General features: G+C 36.8%; 2 protein-coding genes across 2 annotated transcripts; one reads left to right on the top strand and one right to left on the bottom strand.

Annotated features, from left to right (window-relative positions):
* The first annotated feature begins 1 nt into the window (after window position 1).
* On the top strand, window positions 2-550 carry LOC137708899 (uncharacterized). The gene has a single exon (XM_068448060.1). The coding sequence runs from the start codon at window positions 2-4 to the stop codon at window positions 548-550; it is 549 nt and encodes a 182-aa protein (XP_068304161.1).
* A 2715-nt stretch (window positions 551-3265) lies between these two features.
* LOC137708900 (uncharacterized) lies at window positions 3266-6121 on the bottom strand. The gene is made up of 2 exons (XM_068448061.1): window positions 5914-6121; window positions 3266-4176 (listed from the first exon to the last, which is right to left on the bottom strand). Exons 1-2 carry the CDS (start codon window positions 6119-6121, stop codon window positions 3266-3268), a joined length of 1119 nt encoding a protein of 372 aa, XP_068304162.1.
* Between the last annotated feature and the right edge of the window lie 14935 nt (window positions 6122-21056).

Below are 21056 nucleotides of genomic sequence, written 5' to 3' on the forward strand. Positions count from 1 at the left end.
CATGTCAAACTTGGAAAAACTGGGTTTCTCCGCTCTAAAAGTCTATGAAAGAAACTATCTGAAGTGGGTTCAAGACGTGAAGCTCCATTTGACTGCAAAGGGTATTAGAGCCATCATCGAGACACCTATCGTCGACAAACCTGTTGACGAAGCTCAGAAGGATATTGCAATGATCTTTATTCGAAAACACATCCATGATGCACTGCAGACGGAGTATCTCGCTGAGGTGGACCCACGCACCCTCTGGCTTGCTCTGGCCAACCGTTTCAATGACCAGAAAGACATATACTTACCTGAAACAAGACACGACTGGCAGCATCTTCGCTTCCAGGACTTTAAGTTCATGAATGAATACAACTCTGAAGTTTGTAGAATCCGTTCATTGTTGAAATTCTGCAAAGTGGAACTAACCGAATCAGATATCCTAGAGAAGACCTATTCAACCTTCCATGTCACCAATATTGTCCTGCAACAACAATATAGGGCACATAAATTCACCAAGTTTTCGGATTTGATCTCTGTTTTACTTATAGCTGAAAAGCAGAACTAGCTTTTGATGAAGAATCATCAAGCTAGACCTACTGGCTCAAACGCCGCGCCTGAAGCGCATACCATTAATTCTAGTAGCCATAAACGACTAAAGCATCGTCATAGCTATGGCAATGGATGACAAGCCCCACCACGGGCCTAAGGTCAACAGAGTGCTGCATCGAAGGGAAGAAATGTGACCCAACAGTGTTCACCACTAGCCCCTAAGGTCCCAAACTTTAAGAACAAGGGCAAAGCTCCTGTTCAGCCTACTTCTACTGAACTGAACATGTGTATCACTGTGGATCAAGGGATCATTGGTCACGCGTATGCCGAGCTTCCTCTGAAGCTATTGCCAAGTATCATTCCCATCGTGACTCTAACTTTGCAATGTGGATCATCCGGAAGATGCAACTACATTAATAGAGATATTGGATCTTCAGGAGGCGTCAACGCCTATGGATGAACAAATTAGACATGTTTTTAGGGTGTTTACCCTTAGTGGCCGAACCCACTAGGAATGGCCGGCCCTACCCCCCCCCCCCCTATTTTTTCTAGGTTTATGGTTTAATTTTGAACATTTTTTCTAAGTATTTGGAATAATTTGTTTGGTTTTGGTTTGTTTTGAATTATGGATTTTTATTTGAATGGATATTATTTTCTCGAATTGCTTAATTGAATTAATGGACTTATATTTATGCATGTGACCAATTCAATCAATTTTTTTTTTCTACGTATGTCTAGTGGGGAAGTTAGTTGTCTGGTAGATAGTGCAACCATGCACACCATCTTGCGTGAACGACACTATTTTACTAACTTAATACCCAAAAAAGCTCATTTGACAACTCTCTCAGGCTCATCCAACCTGATTGAAGGATACGGAAAGACACGTATCATGTTGTCTAATGATACAATTTTAATCATTAAGGAGGCACTCTATTCTCCATGTTCCGGAAGAACGTTGCTGAGTTTTAAACATATTCAAGATAATCAATATCATATTGAAACCACTAAAGATAATGGTTCTAAATTTCCTTATATCACTTCATATGAATATTGCCAGAAGCGTATTCATGAGAAGTTAGAATGTCTGCCGAGTGGATTGTACATCAGAACCATTCGCAGCATAGAACCCACAGTGTGGCCGACCCTATGCATGTGTTCCAGGACACTTTGTTGCTTTGGTATGACTGTTTGGGACATTCTGGATGTGACCAAATACGCCGTATCCTCAAATCTTCACATGGGCATAAGTTACATCCCTATGTAGGACTCCTGCCATGCAAAGCGTGTTCTTTAGGGAAGTTGAATACTTAACCTTCATATACAAAGATTATTCACGACCCCCCCTAAATTTCTTCAGAGGATTCAAAGGGATATTTGTGAACCTATCTAACCAACATGCAGACCATTTAGATACTTTTTGGTGTTGGTTGATGCATCAACACGATGGTCACATGTTTGCTTATTGTCCACACGCAACGCCGCGTTTGCTAAACTCCTAGCTCAAATCATTAAGCTAAGGGCTCACCACCCTGCTTATCTGATTAAGTCGATTCGACTGGATAACGCTGGAGAGTTTACGTCACAGACTTTTGACGATTATTGCATGTCAGTAGGGATTGATGTGGAACATCCTGTACCCCATGTTCACACCCAAAACGGCATGGCAGAAGCTTTCATAAAGCGCCTTCAATCGATAGCTCGGACTTTGGTTATGAGAACCAAACTATCGGTATCTGCCTGGGTCTATGCAACATTGCACGTAGCTATGCTGGTCCGCCTGAGGCCCACTACTACCCAATCACATTCACTGTTATAGTTGGTCACTGGATACGAGCCTGATGTCTCACACTTACGGGTGTTTGGGTGCGCCATTAAATCATTATCTCTTCTCTTTAACCATAGCCGGCCCCTTCTCTCTCTCTAAACCCTAGATTGTTCATTCAAATAGGCCTACAACATACTGTAAATTAAATTGTCAACTTAAATAATTTTTGTTACATGAAAACAAAATACTAGTTGATAAAAATAAAAAAGGTTTCACAGCATGTCGAATCCCTTCCATCTACAAAACCTAGTCTCCTCATCAAATGTCTAAACCCAGCAAATCCAATTGCATAAAACCAGTTTTATCCAAACTTTTATCAATAATATTCAAACTCAGTTAGTTACAAAGCACAAAAAAGGAAAAAAAAAGATTGTGTGTTTCGAAAATAATTGTCCGACGACGTTGAAAAACTTGAAACAGGTCCCTCTCCCTTTTTCATAGGCGAAAAAGGAAAAAGAAAAAACTTAGAGGGGAGAAGGGAGTGAACAATCTGGAGAGATGGGGAGGGGAAAGGGAGAGGAGAGAGAAGGTAAGGGAAAAGATGGAAGGTTTCACGCGAGAATTTTTTTTAATTTAATCACTTCTTAGAATTATTGTTTTTCAATGTAATAAGGATCGTTTAAGTTGATAGCTTAATCTATCATAAGATTAATTTGAGTGATATTGGCAGTAAAATTATTTACTGGTTGAACGGGAGGCTCGAGAACTACATCATCATCATTTAATTAACCGTAAAACTATTTATGGTTGAACGGGAGATATATAAACCATTCTGATTTTTAGGATACAAATTACTAAGATATGAAATCGAAAGCATGAAAAAAGTTAAGTAGCATATATAAGTACGTTCCATATGCATGCATATTTGAGAATTGGAGGTATGTCCATGGCCCATTGTAGTCTTAGCTAGGCATGAGTACCGTGCATTCTTCCAAACCCAGAGTTTTCATTAATCAGAAACCGCGGATTTGGTTTTTTATGATCTTTTATTTCTTCATGATGAGTAACTTCTTTTCTAGCATTCATCACTCTCTGCACCATTCTGCTTCCCAGAACTTGGGTTCCATTGTTTCCTGTTTGAATTCTTCCTTTTAAACTTGGAGTATTATTCAAGCTGCTGTGAATTTTCATAGTAGTAATGTCCTGCACCTGGATCGTGGCTTCCAGTACTTTCCGACCCCTAGAGACGCTTGGTGAGCATGACTGCCTCCTTATTGGTTTTGAAGCGGTTGCTGGTGCAGCTGCTTTAGACTGTATCAGGTGAGTCGGGGTCGTACTAGTTCTACCTCGTCCTCCTCGCTTAGGAGAAGTCGAGCGTTGTTCTGTCCTCACATTAGCTGGTTTCTCGTTAGAAAATCCATCTACAATTAGATGATCAGGGGAGGCAGCAGAGGCACCTCTACTACTAGTAGTAGTAGTTGTTGCTGACCCCGTTGGCTTTGTTTTCGAATATTCCATCTTCAACACTCCTCCCAATCCCATTGCCATGTCCGAGGAGGATAAGAAATCTACTGGAGCTGATGTTTCACCGACCACGTTATAATTTGCTGATCCTTTTGCTCTTGTGTCAACGGATGCTGATGACCTAATAATATTAATATTCGTTGCTGGTTTCTGGTTCAGGCGAGGATCAACTGCGACTGGTGTCGTTCTGTTTTTTGTTTGGGCCTTGGATAATACACTTGTGCCTGTGCTACTGCAGCTGCTTCGTCTTTGACTCGGGGTGACACTTCTCCTTACCGGGATTTTCGGTTTTGGTTTTGGAGATATTGGCCTCCCATTTCTTGGTTCAACTGCCTCTGTGTTGCAATTGCCACCTGCAAACTGGTTTCATCCATGTTTGTTTACTAGTAATTCCTTCCATTAGTTACTATGGCACGCCGCATGTGAATGATCTCTAAATTATGATCTAGTCGGAGCTTTTTCCCTAGAATTACAAATACGTGATATTTGGATTTGCGTTAATGTGGAGCATTAGTGCTTTTAGCCAATTACGTTCGTGTTTTAGCCAATTACATATGCAATTTAGTACTACGATATAGCAATATTCTTCTTCACTGGTAAGTGAGAAGTCTTAGATTTGATTATCGCCAAAGGCAAATAAACCACATTATTACTAGCTCATTTTGAGACTAAATTCATCCCCTTTTCTTAATATAAGATAAATCATTTGGTAAAAAAAAAAAATTGCAAACAAAAAAGCACGTGGTGTTTTTTATTTTTATCTTTTAAACTAACAGAGCCAGTTAAAAAGAACCATGCTCCACATTAAATCAAATTATGACATGGAATGATACGATTTTTAATTCGAAGACCTAAACTTCAATGGGCATAATTTAAAATTTATTGTTTCAATTGTCTCTTAATGAAATTAGGTCTCACTTTTGACTGACTAAGAGTTCGTTTGGATGTGTTTTTAAAACGACTGAAAATGTTTTTTGTGAAAATATTTTTAAAACCAATCTTTAGTAAATATGCAAGTAAATGGAAAAACACTTAAAATGCTTCCTAGAAGAAGCACATAATTAGTGATTCTTGCAGAAAGCACTTAAACTGCTTTTGGAACCCAAATTTTTTCTTCTAAAAACGCTTTCAGACATTTTAAAAGAATATCCAAACGAGCCATAAGAAATTACAAAAATTTATAGTCTTAATAGCTTACTAAAAAATATTATTTTTTTCGGTTATAAAACACAATTAATTATTTCGATATATGAACTTTATGAACATTGATAAAAAAAACAGATTGTATGAATTTTATGAAAGAAAAAAAAATGCTTTATTGTCAATATTAGTAGCTAGTGACTAACATTTACATACCCGCGAAAGAGGTTGAAGGCTTGGTATTTCCCTTTGAACAACTAATTCAGGGCCATTTGTGTCCATTTCCAGAGATGGAAAAAGAGGAGTTGCAGGTGGTGTTTTCAACCTTGATTGATGTACATAAGACGAGCAAATGATATATTAGCTACTATTAGTCAACAACTAGGGAATTTTATAATTAAAAACTCATAATTTGTTTAGTAATTAAAACTTAAAAACTTAGGATTGATCACTCCTTTTCTAGCTTTGATTTATTTATTTTATGTCGCTTCTCTTTCTATAAAAAGCTAGAAACAAAGACAAAACTAGGAATTAAAATTAAATTTAGTTTGACATCAAATAAATGGATTAGTAAAAAAGAGGATCAATAAAGAAGGCCTACCAATCATAGTCGTTCTTGTCATTTTGGGCAAAAATTTCAAATTCCTTTTTGACAGACGCAATTCTGTAAAGCTGATAGTTTCCTGCGTGCAATTTTTTTTTTGTCTCAAAGTAAATTTTATCACCAACAAAACAAATGTACCAGAGCTAGGACTAGCTATAGCAAATGAATCAAAGGGCTAGCTATAGTACATGAATCAAATTAAGAAACGAATGAAGGATATATGAAATATTCATATATAATTCTGAAAATATAACTTTTAACTCCTAAAACTCAATATGTATTATAATAATGATTATGAGTTAATATTTATATATATGCTAATAATATGCAGCAGTACCGTACGTACCATTTGGCTCAAACTCGTCAGAAACAGGTTGGAGGAGGCTGACGATATTGCGTTCTTTTTCGCGCTTTTGCAACTCCTGGAACAGAATAAGATCTTGATCATGATATCTGTCATCCTTCCGTCCTCCGTTGATCAAAGGCATCCCGGGAACTCTCCTCCTGCTACCACCCCTTAAGCTTGCGCCATTCGGTTTAGAATTCGAATTCATGGTACTGTTTCTATATATCTACGGGCCCGCGTTTAGGGTTTTAAGGGTATAGGTCGCTCGAGCTCTTTTGGGTTTGGTTAACTGCAGCTGCAAAATGCTTCTTGCAATTAGATACAACATGTATGTATATAGGACACCGGTCGATCCGATAGAGGAGGAGGTTTAACTTATCGGTCAACACATGGATGGATCGAGTTAGACGCTACACGATAAACCAAATTGCATCGGCTTAAAGAGAGGTTGCCACGTGGAAACTTAGCCGGCAATTTCAATGTCTACAGTGTACTACACAAACACAAAGCGACGAAATTTGCTTAATCATATCATATGTAGGGGGTGATAAACCAAATTCAAAAGTTCTTTCTCCCGCCACACTAACTGTGCAACCAACGCTGCAACAACCTTGCAACAGCTCCACTCCTCAGAAGCCGCAAGTTTCTCTCAAGATGATAAGTTTAAGAGTGTCAATAAGTTATTAGGACAAAACTCGAGGAGTGGGATTAAAAGGAATAAAAAGATCAAGATGATAATTTAAGAGTGTCAATAAGTTATTAGCTAAAGAGTCTGACAAAAAAAATTTAAATTCAACAAATATAGTAAACCAAAACTATCAGCGGAACTTTAACAAACAAAACAAAAGCTCTTCAAAAAAATAGCTCGTTTAACCAAAGAGTGAAATTTTTCAGATTCAAAGTAGACATATAGGACTAACTTGTATCAAAATTTCGTGGGTTTTCAAGTTCGGTGAGTATAGGAAAATTGAAGTCTAAAACAAGCATGCTGCTGTTTTTTTAACAGCAGCACCAAGTCACTTTCAATAGATCTGGAAATAAAATTGATTCCGTTCTAAAGGGTCAAAAATCTGAAATGCAAAATGCAAACTAAGTAGTAGTAATCAACCACAAATGTGAATATAACCAAGTTTCATAATGGTTCTCAAAAGATAACTCATCCAGCCCTAAAAATATAACGAGTTCGCAGAAGAAACTTAGAGCTTCTTACACAAACATGTTTAGATCATTTGATAAATAATATACATGAACGAATTTTACACATGCCAAAAGATTCATGATTAGATGTTACATGGTTCTCATTGCCTAGGTAGGTTGAGACACCTAAGGCTACCCTATGTGGACTACGTCAAAGGTCTTCTTAATTTAGAACGCAGCAAAAAGATCATCTACGAACTGAGACCAACTATACAATATACTTCGACAGCTCACCCAAATGATACATACATCTGAACTCTTTTCTACTGGTCACATTTAGAGCTGCAACTCAAAACCAAGCTGTTTTCCCTACACCACCTAAAATACATTGTTAGAAAGAAAAAAAAAGGTGAGCATAAAATGAATAGCAGGAACTTTTCAGTAAGTCCGTAGTCATTTAAATTCTTAGTGCATGAAAAAAAAAAACAATAAAAGTATTTCAGAAACATTCAATTAATCCACGACTATTGGATCCAACATCGAAAATAAGCTTTAAAGATGTTCTGAATAGCCATACCGCGAGATGACCAAAGTTTCAGAGCATTATAGTATAGCTTTGTTAAACAACAACACAGTACTAACACAATAGTTCGACAGTTGGTTTTTTTTTTTTTTTTTTTTTTTTTTTTTATAATAATTTTTATTATCCACAAGTCAACATGTTCGAAAGTATTTTCTTTTGTTCTAAGAACACCGAAACTGGCATCTTAGAAAGAAAAATGGTGCGACCATTCACATACACTTTCTTTTTGTTGGGAAAATTACAAGGAAACTGTAATATTCTTCTAAGAAGAATGTAGACAATTAGGCTGAGACGCAGGTATTTCACTCTCTTTAAGAAAATTCAAGCCCACTACGGTTTGACAAAAGTTATAAATCGATGCAACAATATATCTCTTGACTTGTCCCCTGCAGGATACAATAGTCCAACTAAATTGTGTTTTACTCAAACCTTTTTGCACAAAAAGAGAAGAGTTCAAAGCTCTACCATAAGAACACCCTTCCTTGGCCAATGTGTAATAGAATTGTAGCGTACCTGGCCAATATCCACATCAAACATGTATTTACATCATTGTTAATTCTTTCTTGCACCCCACATATGGAGCTTTCCTGGGGAATATTGGGTCATTGTGCCCATAATCGATCAATTTCACGGATCATAATTGTGCCCATTCATACATTTCCATCATTCTCAATTGCACAGGTATATATTACTTTCCATCTACTTTCATAGTTAAACATTCATATCAAAATGCTCCAATATCTCATATGAGTAAAAATAAAAGGCATGCACGTCAAAACCCAATCTTAAATAACCTTTGCACCTACTTTGAATCTACGATGCATGAACATGGTAGTTTACACCCATATCACATATCTGATACGCTAGAAATATTATACGTGACAGATATGAATGGATACACGATGAATACGTACTAGAGTCAACAAATACGTTTGACTGTTAGGATACTCATATCCGACTATTGGGATACAAGTATCCGTCTTGTGGGATACTTTTGGCACTATATTCAAAGGATAATCACAAAAAAAATCCAATATAATTGCACAAAATCCTAAGAGAATCGTGATAATTGTATTAAATTCACATGGCTAACAATGAAGGCTCTTACGAGATGAAAGAAGGGGATAGCAGAGCAATCATAAAAGGGCGAGTGCAGAAGGTGAAGGTGGTGAGAAGGGAGGGGCGCAAAGCAAATATAAATAGCCAAAAGGGTATAACGAGACAAAAACAACCATTGTTTTATGGGAATTTTAACGAAAAGCTTTTGGTACTGTTCATTTTAACGAAAAACCATATTTGTATACTAAAAAGTCAATATTAGTAATTCATGTTACCATTTACTTTGTTCTTATCGTTAAAACTCAAAGTTTTCAAGCCGTTTTCATTAGTTTTTCTTTTGTTTTATTGTGATCAGAGAGAGAGAGAGAGAGAGAGAGAGAGAGACAGAGACAGAGGGTGATAAATGTGAAAGAGCACATCGTCGAGATCGCTACGGCTGTGAATTGGGCTGCATTGGGCCTAAGGAAGTTTTTGGGTTTAAGGGTGGGTAAATTCAATTTATATGACACAACATGAGTAAAGGTGACTTGACAAAATTTAGAAATCACATTTAGAATTTCTAATCTAATCTTTACTAATTAATAAAACACTCATTGTCAATCAAAATTTTATGAAATTACCTGTTTAACCCTCTAATTAAAATAGAACATGAATAAGAAATATAGGGTAGAAATTTAATTTCACACAACCAAATTTTGTTTTTTTTCAAAGCCTCACATACATGTGATCTCTCCTTCTATTTCAAAAACAAAAATAAATTTTTTTTTTCTATACTCATATGCTAGTTATTTATAACTAAATCTAATCATCCATTTGTTCGACAGAAAAAGAAAAAGAGAGAGAAGTGAATTATTCATTCGTGGGCCACACGAATAACTCGCTTACCAACATTTTTTTTTCCAACAAAAGCAGATGGAGCACTTTCCAAGCCTTCGTTCATGTCTTCAATTTTAATAATCTTCCATTTCTTGTTGTATTAGGTAGGACTGAACTGATGTACCCGGTTTACAACAGTTAAATGAGGCATTAGGTCAATTAATCACCATTAGAAATTAAGGCCGCATTCGGGCAGGAATTGTCATGAGTCCCGGAGCCTGTTGAATTGATGACCGAAAGTTAGATGATGAGGTCGAGTTTTGGCTAGAGAAAAAATGATGTATTTCTTTAACAAACGATATTATCTATACTAAGAGTTTGGGCTAAGCCTCATAATGGGCTTGCAATAATGTGATTCAAATTCGTTTTTGACGAGAATCGAACCTAAGATCTCTCACTTACATGTAAAAATGAGTACCACTATTTGTAGTACTAAGTGGCAAAAGAAAGAAATGATGTCTTAGACGTGATAAAATGTTCGGAAGATTGGAAGGTGTGTACTACGACATTCTTTGTGGTCGAGAGTACTAAGAATTGGTGGAAAGCGGAAAAGACAATTATTCTTGCGAACAAACCTATGACATAGGAAACGTTCAAGGCAAAATTTTGGAGTAATTTCTTAAGTTCTAAATTTTAGGTGATGAAGAGATGAAAGTTTCCATCGCTTGAGCAAAAGATATGTTGGTATTTGAGTAAAAAGGGGAATTATGGAGATTTATTAAGTTTTGTTCAGATTCAGAGATAAGGAAAAAGTAAAGAAAAATCAGTCAAACGCTAAACCGTAAAACCCTAAACCCTAAATCTTAAACCTTAAACCCTAAAACCTTAATCCTCTAAAACCCTAAATCCTAACCCCCTAAACCCTAAACCTTAACCCCCAAACTATAAACCTTAAAACCTAAACCCTTAAACATTGAACCTTAAAATTAACCTACGTAGACCCCAAACCCATAAACCTTAAAACCCTAAAACCCTAAATCATAAACCTCTAAACCCTAAACACTACACTCATAAAACCCTAAAACCCTCAATCCTTAACCCTCAACCCTCACCTATCAACCTTCAACCCTAAACCCTCAACTGGGGGTGGGCAAATGAGTCATGGACTTGCGGGTCGGGGCGAGTACCCATGATTTAGGGCGGGTCCTAAATTTCAAAACACAAAACGGGGCGGGGCAAGGCAGGTATACTAAATTAACGGTTCAGGGCGGTTCCATAAATAGAAGGGAACGGGCCCCCGGCCAGGCCCATTTCTAGCAAGATATAATTGGTTTTATCCTCATTTCAGTCTTCTCATATACTCAGAAAAGAGTCACTCAGTTTTCTATTTTCCCAACACTATCTTTCATCCTGACTCGCTCTCACTATCCCAGATTCGTCCACCGCTGTCATCATCAGCTCTGTCTGCTGCCACCATCATCAGATCTCAATCCAGGGAAACTGAAATCCTCTCTCATTTTTTTTCATTCATTTTATAGCGAATTTCTTTGTTTTTTTGTGTCTTTAATTTTAGAACGCATGCAAGGAATTGGGATGGCAAGTGTAATCATGGTCAATGATCTGGAGCTCCTTGATTTCTAATGTAACCTTAAACCGATGCTGATGTGCCTCTCTGTCACTCACTCTCTCAAAATCTGTCTGTCTCTCTCTCTCTCAAACTCGAAAGGACGAATGATGAAGTCGAACAACTTAAAACAATGAATCAATCATCTCCTCCATCTAACTCATACTCATATTTGCAGCTCAGTCGAGCTCTGCTAACAACCCTATTCAATTTTAAGTTATTATGTTTTAGGGATTTAGGATTTAAAATTAAATAAAGGTTTTCTAGATTTAGAGATTTTGTTGCGTTTTGAAATCTTGACCTCTGTTATGTTCCAATTTCTAATCTTTTGTTCAAATGATTTAGGTGGAAATGGTCAAAATTTGGGATTAAGCATCAACTGGTATCAACTTGGGAATTTAACCATTGTTAAAATGGGATCATGGTATCCTTGAGAACTCTAATTTCAATGAGTTGGGATTATATTAATATGTGCTGATATACACATTTGTGCTTCAACAATCTGTGCTTCAATACTTCTATAAATGTAATCTGTGTTGTTGTGCACTGCGATGCAGCGGCAGGTTGCAACCCCATTTTACAAAATGATGTATTAAAAAAAAAAAAAAAGACCTGCCCCGAATTGGCCCGTTTGAAATGGGCCGGGTTAAGTTCGGTTCCAAAACTCAAAATCCCTCTATTCAACCTGCCCTGCCCCAAAACTGTTTAAAACAAGTAAGGTCTGGTTCCCCCAAAATTGGGCCTGACCCAACCCGTGCCCAGCCTTACCCTCAACCTTAAACCCTAAACCCTAAAACCCTAAACTTTAGTGCCTATCTTTGTGAGATTGATCATCTTTGTTCTTCTAATTGTCTATGTTGTATAAAAATGTATCAGATTATGACTTCAAGTATCATTCTAGGATGAAAAAAAACTTGATATACCAAATGTTGAAAACCAAGAAATAGAAGGGTAGTAATTAATCTAAGATTAACCTTACTTTTATTCGAATGAACTTGCAAATTTGCTATTTACATTTGCTAATATATATGAAGGAATATCTTATAGAAAAGTGCCAACAAATGTGAAAATGCAAAATAACAAATTACCACTAACGACACAACATAAACCAAAGAAGCTCGATCTTTATATATAGGGAAAACATAACGAAGTAAGACAAAAATGAAAATGTAGATAAAATATGAATTTATTTCTAATAATATATGATAAAAGATAACAAATGACCTTAGTGGCTGCAATGGCCCACTTTGAGAAGCCTTTCGAGGAGTACAAATTTTTTGCACCCAAAAAGGGATGGGCCCATTCTGTGGTTTTTCTAAGAAAGTAACACTTGTCCACCCACTCATACACTTTAACAGGGTTAAATCTTATGTGAACAAGAACATAATTCTCCAATTGTCAAAAATAAGAACATATATCTCCGATTGCCAGAAACAATGCAATGTTGTGGTCATTCATCGCCACCGTCAAAATGGGTCAGCTGTAACTCAGTGAGTCGATTTATGCAACTCGGAGCTTTGGGTTGATGTGCGGTTTCTCTAATTTGAAGGTGAGAGGGAACATGGGTTTATAGATCTTTTGGTTTTTGAGGAATTCATTGCTGAGAGAGAATTCTTTTCCATTTGAGCAGCTCAATTTTATAGCATTCACCTATTTGAGCGAGGGAGGGTTCTGTTCTTGTTTTCCTTTTTTCTATACTTAGATCATCCCCAAAAGGGGCTTTATCCTTCATGAGACTACTACATCTTAAGCCTTAGTGAGAAATATCATCCCCAATGAGCCGGAAAATGAGGCTAGATCCACCAGTTGGGCTAGCAACTTCCTTTCTTGGGTAGCATAAAATTGGGCTACATCTAGCCCCAAAAATTAGTGGGTCCCATGAGAAAAGTAGTAATACATATGAGCCAAATTCTATCACACTCTCTCCACTTGTGAATACACTTATACTCTCCGTTTGTTTGTTTTTTTTTTTTTTTTTTTAATTCGTTTTTCTTACATATTTTTGTTCCAAAGATCCTCCTACTTTTTGTTTGTATGTTTAAAGCTTAAGACATAAAATGATATAAAGGCCAATTAGCCACTCAGTACTACGGTCTGATGGTATTTCTCTTCAATTGTAAGTGAGAGGTCTTAGGTTCAAATATCGTGGATGGCGAATTCGATACCAAATTAGGTGGCCCATTGTGTGATTTAGTCGAACTTCCCCTCCCTTTAATGTAAAATATATTATTGTACTAAAAAAGTGATATAAGGTCACTTAATACTATGGTTTAGTAGTATCTCTCTTCACTTGTAAGTGAGAGGTTTTAGGTTCAACTCTTGCCGAAGACGAATTTGAACCACTTTATTGCTAGCTCATTGTAAGGCTTAGCCGACCCCTCCCCTTTAGAATAGATAATATTGTTTGCTGAAGAAAAAAAAAAAAAAAAAAAAAAAAAAGGCTATTCTACTAAAAACGCTCACTTTTATTAATCCAAAAATTTTGGATTTTCCCCTTAAAACTTTAACACATCATATATATTTTCACCCAACTTAAACCGGCCGGTTTATTGGGTTTAATAAAAAAAAATCATTAAATTTGCTTTATGACTCAGATTATAAACCTTTGTAGTCCTAAAATGCCCCTTATGTGTGATGAAACATTTGGTTGTGATTGTTTGTAATTTATTACGATTTGGCTAATTAATGATTGTTTTAAATTTCATATAAATTAAAATAATTGATTTAAGGTTCATGGCATTGGTGTGACATCCCGTCCCGGGATTATTAAAACGTACGTGTGAAATTACATTATTGCCCCTAGTTCGTTTTTATCACGTTTTTGGTTGTTTGTGTGGTGTGTCATGTGTTGGACCACACACACACACACACACTGTCACACTCTCCCTCTTCCTCTGTCCCTGTCCCGTGTCTCTCTCTCTCCCTTTCTTCCTCTTCTTCCTTCGACGTACGGACAAACATCAAAACCACCCAAATCATCACAGATCGAGGAAACCAAGGACACATATGAGCTCGTGAGGTCGAGGCAAGCTCAGCCATACCCTTTTCAGGTGAGAAACACATCGTTTTCACGTCGTTTCGACGATGGCCGATTTGAGTACTGTTCATGCAATAGTTATACGTTGAGTTTTTGGGATTTCTGAGCTTGTAGTTGTGTTTGTGAGGTTCCCAGGAGCTTGGGAGTGGCTCGTTGGTTGAATTTGGACGTCAGGATCGTTGGTTGTGGAGTTGGCCGGTTTTGGAGAGCTTGCACAGGTATAATCTAGTGAGTTTTAGACCTTAAAACGTGTATAGTTGTGTTCTACTAGTTTAGGGCTTTAATTTGGTGCAAGAAACATGGAAAAAGGTGGAAAAACGAGCGAGTTATGGCGATTTGCAGGTTTTCCGGCGACGGTACCGGCGACGGCGACGGCACCGGCGTCGGGGACTGGCCGGAGAAGAAGCAGGAATATTCCGTTAAGTTTAACGGAATATTCCTAACGGCAGGGGTTAAGTTTAACGGAATATTCCGTCAGTTTAACGGAATATTCCTGACGGCGTCTGTTGACACCGTCAGTGTGCCTGGCACGTGGCCGCGCGTGGGGGCGCGTGGGTCCGTGCCTGTCCTGGCGCGTGCGGGGTCCAAAAATTATTTTAAAAATATGGTTGTGATCCTGAGGTTGTGTAGAGCACGTTGGTATATTCATTTGTCCACTTTGAGCAATGTATGAGAAGTTATTACGAGAAGTTGGTTATGTGCTTTAAAGTTGACGTTTTTATAGTTATTTTGCATATAGGTGACACGTACCCCGAGGACGAGCGTGGTCACGCGAGGCAGGGGGGCTACGACCCTACCACGTATCAGTGAGTGGGCTTTTGTTTTCCGTATATACCTATATACATTTAAATTCCCAGAATTAGATTAAAAAGGGTTACTTACATTATGCCATGCACTTTATTATTATCGTTTACGCATCATTGCATGCATTGTTAGTGGCATACATATACATATGCATATTGGGTGCTATGGACGCACATGTGAGTGCCAGGTAAGTGACATTCACGTTTATGTTTCAGTAGTGGTTTGAGACGCCTAGAGAGCTCATAACCTGCACCCCCGGTGTTAGTGCTCCCGCCCAGAGTAGGGCACAGTCCTTCACGTGATGTTCACCTCCCGCACCACACGCTCAGCTTGGATCCAAGTTAGGTGCATAGGCCTGTCGTACAAACCACATTAGGTGGTTCCGACTCGTAGGTGACTCGCGATTATTCGCACAGTCTTCACGTGATCGTAGCACTAGAGCGTATATATATATTACACCCAGGCCTGTCGTACAGACCACATTGAGTGGTTCCGACTCGTGGGCAGGTTCAGTTATTGAGATTGAGATTTGAGCTCTATATGCAGCCGTACAGGTCACGTTAGGTGACTCCGGCTGCCAGATGTTATGATGTTGATATGATTGATACCTGGGCACTTACATTCATTATGAGTTTCCGACATGGCATATTCTTGAGCATGAATGATGTACCCTTGAGCATGTTTGGCATATTTATACATACGTTTATATGTTTATTTTTCTGGGAAGTGTACAGGTTTTACGGCGAGGGGTTAGAATGTATTTTGCTAAATGGTTTTCAAAGAGAATTGTTTTTGCCCACTCACGCTTTTGTTTTGCGCCCCTCCAGGTTCTAGTTGCTTAGCCGTTGCGGTGGTTTCCCTTGAGGGCTTTCCGGCATTCTGACAGACACTCCACATTGTAGGATCGCCTTCGGGCGTACTACTGTTGTCGTTTTTGTTTGGGCTGCTTTAGACCTGCTCTGAAATTGTATCTCACATACTAGCACTTATTTTAGTACTTGGTATGCTAGTTTCTAATTATTCGTACTTTTATATTACTACTTTATTAGCTTCCGCACGTGCACATGGCTACGTCACCTTTGTGTGACGGCCAGCACGCTCCGATCTCGGTCGGGGTGTGTCAATTGGTGGGTGAAATTTTCAAATAATTTTTTTTTAAAAATTGTATGGTACTAATTTACCAATTGGTGCTAGGTAAATTGTTGTGTTGTACATGAAAATCAAATTATTTCTAAGGGCGAAGTAGGAGTTTGTATCTTTAACGGATGAGGTTGAGATAAAAGAATCTAATCCAATGAGCGCTTCATAAGTGATAAAATCTAACTTTGTCATATTTTTTAACTTTTTTTGGTTGAAAGGTTCATTGAAAAATTAAGATAGCAAGTCCAAAAATCAACTTAAGAAAAGTCAAGGAAAAAAAAAATCTCGCATAATCAAATTACTACATAAATATATATAGGCCCATATAGAGCATGAAAGAAATAACCCCTTGTTGCACTACTACAATATTAGCTTTAGGTGGCGGATGATGGTGGCGGATGTTAGAAAAATCCTATCAGATAAAATATATCTGACACATCATTTAATTAGTGGCAGATATTAGAAAAATCATGTCGGTTATATCCGACATAAAGTCATGGCGGATATCATAAAAATACTGTCGATTATAACCGACAATATTTTTGAATCTTTTTTTTTTTAAATATTTTTGAAGTTTCTGGCGGTTTTTAAGTTAATTGTGGTGGTTATAACCTTCAGAAATTGACTATTTTATTATTTTACTTTCTGGCGGTTATTATTTTAGTATTCTGACGGTTATAACCGACATAAATGAAAATTTTATTATTTTAATATGTTATATTGATTAAAAATAAATAAATACACACATATTTTTAAAAAAAAAAAAATCACTCATGACCCTAAAGTCTAATGAACCCAATTCCCACAAGCCATAAATTTTCTGAGAGAATAATAACAGACTACAATCTAAAGCTCTATCATGTTTGTAATAAGGATTATGCTCCCTCACAGGCAAGCAACAAGATACAAAGAAATTCAAACTAATGAAAATAGTTAGTAGCAAAAATGATATTATATTATCAATAATAACGTATTGATAACACACAACAATATAATTGAGAAATATTACTTTACCATTTTACTCCATCTTTCTCTAGGCGATATTGATGCATAACCCTATTTGGGTTTCATAGAGCAATTCTGTTGGAATATAGCTTGCTCAGTTGTATGAGTCTTGACCCCAACATTGTCGATGTCTGCCATGGCTCCCATTGGGGTGAGGTTGACTGGCCAAAGGCAACGTTGTCGTTGCAGTTTGGCGTCTCTGACACTTCGAGCTTCTTGTTGACAATGCAACTTTTGATGGTGTTGAATATTTAGTATGGCATTTTATGACGATATGTGAGTTTGTGGTTTTGGTTTGTAGAAACTTGATATGTAAGGAATTAGATATGTTGGTGGTGGTTATTTTGCTTTCAAATACTTTCTTCCCTCTTTGCTTTGTGATTCATGTCTAATCTAGTTGCACATAAGTAGCTATTTTTTTTGTTGATTGGTGTTGTATTTTCATAGTTCTTGTTGGGAGAGGATAGAGGCAGAAAGTAATATAAATATAGTAAACCACAATGACACACCGAGTTTAAGTGGTTCACCAATTCAGCTACGTCCACTAGAGTTGCATATGCATTTGGATTTCACCATGCACAATTGATTTACAAAATACAATGAAGATGACCTAGAGACTTTACATAAGGTAAAAGAAAATGATGGTGGGGAGTGGTCTGAGAAGGAGAGATATTTCTTGTTGTTACTGTGTTGTTTTCTGGTGTGGTGTTGTTCCTCCCGCATTCTTTCCGCCCTCTGCCTTTATGGAGAAAGACATGGAATCCTCAATTAAGCCTTTAGTGACACGTTTCAAGTCTTTTGCAACACTTGGACATCAAGCATTGAAAACATTAGTAATTAATCATGATTATAATCATTACCATGCATGTAGACAAATACTCAAAGGCCACGTCCAAACTCTAAGGGATATAGAATCCCACCTCTCTTTTTTTTTTTTTAGGGGGGTGTTTAATCATCACCAATCATTAACACTGGTTAACTCACCCTTATTTGGTAAAATATCAAGCCAATCTCATATAATCACCTTTCTCCAATCACCAATCATTAACACTTGTTAACTCACCCTTATTTGGTAAAATATCAAGCCAATCCCATATAATCACCTTTCTCCAATCACCAATCATTAACACTTGTTAACTCACCCTTATTTGGTAATACAATCACCCTTCTCCAATTCAAACTAAAAACATCTCTAATTTTTATCTAAACTAAGAGGGAGGGGGTAGGCTTAGCCTCACAATGGGCTAGCAATAATGTGGTTTAAATTTGCCATTGGCGAGAATCAAACCTAAGATCTCTCACTTACAAGTGAAGAGTAATACCATTAGACCGTAGTACTAAGTGGAAAATAAAACATCTCTACTTACATATGAACATGATAATACTAGCTAGTTTTTTAATTAATTTTGTATTAAAATGAACTTACGTTGAGACTATTTCACATATCCAAAGTATAAGTTCGTTTACACGTACGTATAAAAGGAACTCAATAAAATCCTTACATTTGAAATAAAAATAATTACCTATATACACATATATATTTTCATTTTTTTTAAATACTGGGTATTACAATCCTTTTATAAAGCCCTAAAAATTTGTCGAAGCTCTAAAATAGACTATATAGTAATGTTATTCATACCATGTTTTTATACCACATTTCTATACCATCTTAGGTGGCATCTGATGTGGACGGCCACATTATTTGAAAATTTTGCAAAACCCAAAGAAATGAAGGAGAAATACTCCTTGTATATTACAATCATCATTTAATTAATTAGTTTTTCTTAATTATTAGTTTATCAAATAATGAACTAAATTTAAAAATTTGATTAATTCAAATGATGAGGTTGTCAATATCAAATGTCACATAAGATGGTATAAAAATATTGTACAAAAACATGGTATGATAACATTACTCTGGACTATATTTACTACTTTTTTTGGCTCCATATAGAGCCTCCCACTGGAAATGCAATAACAAAGGATATAACTCCGTTAAATTGTGTGAGTGGGTGGACATGTGTCGCCTTTTTAGAAAGGCCACAATGACTGGTGGTGACATTTTCCCCATTTTATATTCTCTTTCTGGTGACTCACCTGCATTTTGGTTTCTGGATATGTAGATCTTTGTTTAAAAATTGTATGAGTGGGTGGACATGTGTCGCATTTTTAGAAAGATCACAATGACTGGTGGTGACATTTTCCCCATTTTATATTCTCTTTTTGGTGACTCACCTACTATTTGGTTTCTACATCTAGAGAAATTTGTTGGAGTGATGGGAACCCCACATCACCATGGACAGTTAATGTACCCATCCAATTGGAAGATGCCATGTTTCCCCATTAAAGAATCTATCTGATTTAGTTTTTAAGAAAATCAATTAAACAAAAACTAAACCCAATTTGTCGATTACAATGCCCGAAAGTGAAACAAAAACTTGGAAATATCCTCCACCCTCATCAATAACTCACAGCAAACACCCACTAAGCGCCACCATGAACGTTCGACAACGACCCACCTCCATCGACGGTGATAATTTCACCGGTGACACCCCATTAATTATATCCCTCATACTCTTCACTTTCTCTTCTTCCATTCTTACCTCATGATAGAGCTCGAGGATGATCGATGACAACTCCAACTTTCAAATCTACTATCGTTGACTTTGATCAATGCCCCTGGGTGGTCGACGACAATTTATAGTGTCCTTCTCCGACATAAGGGAGGCTAAGAACGAAAAATAGGGAGAGAGAAGGAGATAGAAAGAGAAAGGATTGAGGGGAAGGCAAAGATGGGTTGGGGTAGGGCCAGAAGTCGGAGACTCCAAGAGAAAATCTGGGTTCAATTTTTTTAATTAACGTTTTTTTGTTTTTATTTGAATTTGTTTTTTAGAAAATTTACGAATTAAATGGGTAGATGATAACTCAAATGGCAATGTGTCAAAAAGATGGAACCCAGGCCAACTGTCAGGTGTTCATATGTAGGGAACACCGACTGTTTGGTGTACCGGGTACCTAGAACAATCTTTGTTTAAAAATTGTGTGAGTGGGTGGATAGGTGTCGCCTTTTTCGAAAGGCCACAATGACTGGTGGTGACGTTTTCCCCATTTTATTTTCTCTTTCTGGTGACTCACCTGCTATTTGGTTTCATCTGTAGATCTTTGTTTAAAAATTGTGTGAATGGGTGGACAGGCGTCGACTTTTTGGAAAGGCCACAATGACTGGTGGTGACGTTTTCCCCATTTTTTGCAGTAACTAGAGTTCATATCCAACACAGTCCTTTGGTTCTGATTGTTAGGTTTCTGGATACTAATTGTTAGGTTCTCAGCTGCACAGAGGGGAAAGGATCAAAGTAAAGGAAAATGCAGAGAAAGCTAAAAAGGTTTATGGCGCATTTACTAATATGTAATCAAATTGAGAGGAATTGGATTATAGAGAAATTGAAATGAGGTGGAATCAGAATCAAATTCATGTTGAAGTTGTTTACTAAAACTCTTTGGAATCGGAGTAGGCCAAATAAGTTGTTTACTAATTCACTTCAATCGGAATGAAAACTAGGTTGATTACTATATTGCCCTTACATAAATATATTATTTCCATACTAAATAATTAAATTAAATTCTTAATTAAATTTATATAATAAAATTCATCTATAAAAGCATATACAAATAGGTTTTATTTATTTATTAAATGATGGCAAGAATGATGTTGAGTCTATACAAGTTGTTTACTAATTCACTTCTATCTGAATGAAAACTAAGTTGATGACTAAATTGCCCTTACATAAATAAATTATTTTCATACTAATTAATTAAATTAAATTCTTAATTAAATTTATATAATAAAATTATCTATATAAAAATATATTAATAGGTTTTATTTATTTATTAAAAATGACATAATGAGTGTCAAATGAAGGGCAATGTTGGGATAATAA

This window comes from Pyrus communis, chromosome 11, assembly GCF_963583255.1.
Source record: "Pyrus communis chromosome 11, drPyrComm1.1, whole genome shotgun sequence".
Classification (NCBI taxonomy): Eukaryota; Viridiplantae; Streptophyta; class Magnoliopsida; order Rosales; family Rosaceae; genus Pyrus; species Pyrus communis.

Excerpts from the sequence above, each read along its gene's own strand:
- LOC137708899 (XM_068448060.1), top strand. The coding sequence starts at position 2 with ATGTCAAACTTGGAAAAACTGGGTTTCTCCGCTCTAAAAGTCTATGAA.
- LOC137708900 (XM_068448061.1), bottom strand. The coding sequence starts at position 6,121 with ATGAATTCGAATTCTAAACCGAATGGCGCAAGCTTAAGGGGTGGTAGC. Across the intron at positions 4,177-5,913 it reads TGACGAGTTTGAGCCAAATG|GTGGCAATTGCAACACAGAG; the intron begins GTACGTACGGTA and ends ACCAGTTTGCAG.